This window comes from Buceros rhinoceros, unplaced genomic scaffold, assembly GCF_000710305.1.
Source record: "Buceros rhinoceros silvestris isolate BGI_N320 unplaced genomic scaffold, ASM71030v1 scaffold1715, whole genome shotgun sequence".
NCBI classification, from domain to species: Eukaryota; Metazoa; Chordata; class Aves; order Bucerotiformes; family Bucerotidae; genus Buceros; species Buceros rhinoceros.
The window spans coordinates 45,233-50,361 of record NW_010410922.1 but is presented as its reverse complement, the minus strand read 5'-3'; the positions used below and the strand labels follow the sequence as shown (position 1 = coordinate 50,361).

General features: G+C 35.6%; 1 protein-coding gene across 1 annotated transcript in view; it reads left to right on the top strand.

The window, feature by feature from the left end:
• The window catches only part of TRIP11 (thyroid hormone receptor interactor 11), a gene marked incomplete at its 5' end in the record, with an annotated part of 32,133 nt that overhangs the window by 22,289 nt on the left and 4,715 nt on the right, over window positions 1-5,129 (top strand). The window contains one exon of the mRNA XM_010135768.1: window positions 4,354-4,435. Within this exon, the coding sequence (XP_010134070.1) occupies window positions 4,354-4,435 (82 nt within the window). The remainder of the gene's footprint in view (window positions 1-4,353; window positions 4,436-5,129) is intronic.

The following is a 5,129-nucleotide window of genomic DNA, read 5'->3' as shown; positions in this document are numbered from 1 at the left end:
TTTCCCTCTTTTGTTCTGTGGGTCACCATATATTGCTGTTACTGCAGCATCCTCTGTTACAGTCAGGCTTTCACTGAGCACGTGGGATAAATCTAAAATCAGAGGGAAACTTGTGATTGGTCCCTGAGGTGGCTCTAAAAAGAGAGCTTGAAAAGCAGAGGCTTGCTCACTGTCTGGAGTTACTTAACAGCTCTTTTTGTGTTTTTTCCCTATTTCTCTGGGAAATTTTTGGGTGAATGTCTTTAATTAAGGCTTGCTGGTGGAAGACCTGGAACATCATCTCTGCTGGTTGTAGTAATAACTCTTGCTCTGAACATGTACAACTAATTATTACTATTCATTTTTAAATTATATTTTGTCTTAGTCTTGAAATAAATAATATTTTCCTAAAGTGTACTTGCATATGATCAGATAGTTGGTGTGAAAAGCCGTCTGCAAGTCCTCACAATTCAGCAAGAAATGTACAAAAAAGTTACAACTTTTCTACTACGTAATTGGATGTGTACTTACTTAAATTTAGTTGTGTCTAAGTGCAGTTCGGTGTTTAAGGGGACATCATAGGAGTGCTCTCTGAGTTCACATACGAATTTTACGAGCTAAATTAAATTTCAAGATGCTACATGAACCTACAACTAAATATTGATTTGGTTTTTAGTTGTCTGATCTGTATATCTCTGTCGCACTACAGACATTCACAGAAAAAATTAACTTTGGTATAGGCAAATAAAATACTCTCAGAGAGGGAGCTTTCCATTACTGGTTAATTTTGATTGCAAACCTTTGCCTATGAAAGCAGGAGGGGTTTGAACTTCAGGAGAAAACTGAGTCTCAGTATTTCATCAAGCTGTGTTGTATTGGCAAGCTATTTACTTAATAAAAAAATTGAAAAGGGATTGTTGCATAAAAGAAACAGCGCTATAGTTTGTAGAATAAATCATCATTTTTACTAAAAAAAAAAAAACAGACCAGTCCATTTTCTCTATTTACACAACACAGCACGTAACAACTTACTGAAAATTGGCCAAATACATTCCCAGACAGTTTTGTTGGCCAGATCTTCTGAAGGATTTCTTTATGGATTTTTTTTAGCAGAAGTTATTTTAATGGAAAAGTATACGATACACCAGATGCAGTTTTTTGGATTGCCATAAATGGTTAACAAATTATTGGAGACTGTTGTAAATGTCTGGTTTACAGCATTCCATGCTGAATTTCATCTCAGGTCTTTTTTGTTATTCAGTCTTTTCATACACGTGAAGTATATGTTTAAATCCTTTTCAATTGTAAGATTCTATTTTAGGAATAAATATTCCATTTAAAAATATGTTTAATGATAGAATTGCACAGTCATTGTGGATGGAATATAGCTGTGTAGCTGCCCTTAAAAATTGGTCCTCTTTGATATAAAATCTTTTTGCCAGGAAAAATAAAAAACAACAATAACATTTCATTTGAAATATTAATACATTTATTTTAAACTTCATTATGTGAATAAAAATTGAAAAGGAAACTCGTGATTGTTGTGCTTTGTTAGACAATAGCAACAGCGTGAGATTTACTTGAAACTTGTTTTCAGGTGAGGCATTAGTAGTTTAACTTCTTTGATTTCCTTACTGCCTTTTACGCTGTGGAGACTCAAATAACAGCTCGACTTCCATGTGCATTTCTACAACTGCTGTCACCCCATCATGATGTTGCAAATGTTTTCCCTCAAATATCGGGGTCCTATCTAATCACATTTACAAGTAGTATAGTTTTAAGTAGGTTTAAACCTTGAAACCACGGATTAATTCTCTTGTGCCTTACCCTAGTGTTTTGAGAGAGAGAAGTGCTGAGGAGCAGTCGCATTATTGGAATGGATTTCAGTGCATATGGATGTAGTTGTTACAACAGACATTGTTGAATAATGTGTATAATTTTATTTGGTTTTTAACTTGCTTTGAATAAGGACCTTAATCCTTATGTTCCTTGAACGTGTCCTAACATGACACTAGTTAGTTTGTTCTACTCTCTAAATTCATATTTGCAAAGTAAAATGTTTATATAAAGATGTGGGGCATTTAAACAGGATCTATTAGGATGTACCCATTTCACAGCTTAGCTCTTTGATATATACATAGATATGAAAATTGTTGTGGATTTTCATGGAGTTGTGTTAATTGAGAACCACGTTGTGTCAGCATAGCTGGGGCGTGCACTTATTAAAGATTTACTAAAGATTAAAAGTCGTGGAATGGTTTTCATGCATCCCAGATGATTTGAAGGGTATCAAAATTTATGAAAGTCACTTTTCTTACAAAGATTTTGAGGCCTTTTAGAAATTTCCTACACGAGAGATACAAGTGTATCTTTTGTGGGTTTTGTTTTTTAAATGAAGCACTGTTACTTACTGTGAGCCCAAGAAGTGTTGAAATGGTAGAGAAATTCAGTTAATGGGCAGTTTTTCCATAAGCATTCAACCTAACAGAGGGAGGAGGCGAAAAAGCTCGTAATTTCTGCTTGTAAGGTACAGTTGGTCTTCATAGTCCACGTTATATTTGTCAAGCTTTTGTGTGTGATTAAGACTTACTTAAACTTTTATTAGGAAAAAAGTAGCTGCAAAAGTGGAATCTTGCAGAATTCCCAGTTTGGTGAAAAATTCTCTTTTTGCTGTCTTAAGGTGAAACCATTTGTAGTTTATCTTCCAAGAATTCTTTGTACCTTCTAATTATTTGTTTTCTTGTCTGAAAGCATTTTACTGCCAGTGTTCTTAAATCCTGTGTTTGGGGATTTCAGTGAGCATTTTTTACTCCGTGTTTTTTGTACAAACTTGTGTAGAACCTGAACATCAGATACTTTTATCCAGTTTCTAGTATATCCGAGTTTTTAGAAAGAGAAAACTTCACGCCCTGTTTACTTACAGTCAGAGTGTTGTAAAATATTTATGGCAAGTAAAACTACCAGGAGAATTCTTTTCTTTATTATGAGCTTTTATTTTTATGATTTTCGTGGGAGGTCAGAGGAAGCCTGAGTTACTGACACAGAATGATTGGGGTAATTGCATGTATTCTGTATTTGAGCTAACAGGTAATTTGTGCTAATGGAATTCTATAATTGTAAGAAGTTGGTGCTGTGAAATTACTGGGCAAGGGTGACTATAACAATACCATGCCGTGGCTCTTTTTAATTAAATGGGCTACTACCCTTGTTTGTCTCTCATTAAATACTCTGATGTTGTGAGACTCAAGTGTGTAGACCAGTCATTAAGATCAGGAACTGCAGAAAGCTGAGAAGTTATAGTACTAGTAAAAGCAGAATCCAAACACTTCTCTTAATCTTCTTATAGTTCCTTTTTCTGGTTTGTGGAGAGGAAAAATAGCGTCCTTTGTGTAGACTAAGAATGTTGTGATATCCTAGATGAAGTGATTTCATTGCAGCCACTACAGAACAGTATCAAAACTGGGAGTCAGCTTTCAAAAAAAGGCAGAAAATCTCTGTTGTGACTCCTAGCACACTGCTAGACAACCTCATATTAATTACTATGTAACACTGGCTTACTCAGTTAATTGGCAAGTCATGATGCCTGGCTGGAAGTGTTTGCCATTTTCCTCTCTTTGGGGTTTGGTTCGTGGTAGCTGTGGCATTTCAGCTCTGCCATTTTTAACTGAATGTTTGTATTCCCAAAAGTATAGGGAACTGTGCATACATCTGCAGTGCCTTTCTTGCCAGTATACTAAATCATGGAGTGCAGCACTGGTTCTAAGATGCATCAGCGCGGCCCAGAACGCTGTTTCAAGAGCTTGCATCTGTTAACAGGAGCAGAAGGTGTCCTAACAAAAGACACCCACAACAAGTTAGTGACGTTGCTCTGCTAGCTGGTAATTCTCCGTGAGACTGGAGAACTCCTTAGTACTTCAGGGCTTTAGCAGTCTGATAGTAGAGTGTGTAGCATAGCTGAGCTTAGGAAATATTTGAGGTTAAGTACTGAGATCAAAAGACCTGATGCCAACATGCAGTTTGGTCAGATTGTGGAAAAAATTGCCACAGCAGGACTAACAGACCTTGATCAAGAGTTTCTTTCCAGTTCTGTATTATCTAGGTGGAATAGAGCAGTTCATCAGACTGCAACTGGCTTGTTTTCTGTGTGTTCCGGTATTCTAGCACTGAGTATCATTCCGGAAATTTTAGCTTATGATTTGAGATAATAATGATTTATTAGGTTGATACTTTAAAAAAAAAAAATCAAGCTGATTGTGATTGATTGGTTTTTTTAAAAGCACCATAATAGTGTTACCATATTTTTATTTTGTGTGTATTACGGGTTTTGCAACAAAATTTCAATTTTTGTTTATTTGCTGTCACAACATTTTATAGGTGAGATCAGAAAAGAAATGTTAGAAGATGTACAAAATAAGCTTATGAATCTTATAAACAGCACAGAAGGAAAAGTGGACAAGTAAGTCTTTTAATGAAAGTCTTGGTAAGCGTTTTTGTTCTTTATTCCTCTCAATGTATGGATTTGCTACTAACACGGTTGCAAGAGCAGTGCAGAACAGGGCTTCTGTATGTGATCTTGTAAACTTTGATTGTTTTGACATTTTTCAGTTGCTTGGTGGTTGTAAATAATGATTTTTGATTAGTAAAATCAATGTATATTGAATTCAGAGTACTGACGTGTTTCTTAAATAGAAGTGCACTTTGATAGCATGAGCTCTGCAAATGGAGATAAAAGTTCTTAATGAGCATCTGTTATAATGTCTAAGGTGTGGACAGCAAGTCCTTTCATGTAGCTGGATGTTGTGTAAATCTCTCTGTCTTTTTTCTTCTTCTCTTTACCCATTAGAACTGAAATAGGGATAGGCAAATGGGTTCCCCTGGCCCCGTCCTTACGTCTTAATTTGTGACTATGCATAAGTATCTATTTAAACGCTCTCCTGAGTCTAGAATAAACATTTTCCCTGATTGTAGTGCTTGTATCAAAATTTTTTCATGTACAATGCAGTTTCACCTTACTGCATATTTCTAATATTGTCCAAATTGGCACTACTGTGTAAGAAATGTTACAAGTTGTAGGGGAAGTTAATTGGTGAGGTACCCTTTTAGTTCCTCATGTTAGATTTCTTTATTTGGACTATTGGAAATTGGGAAAG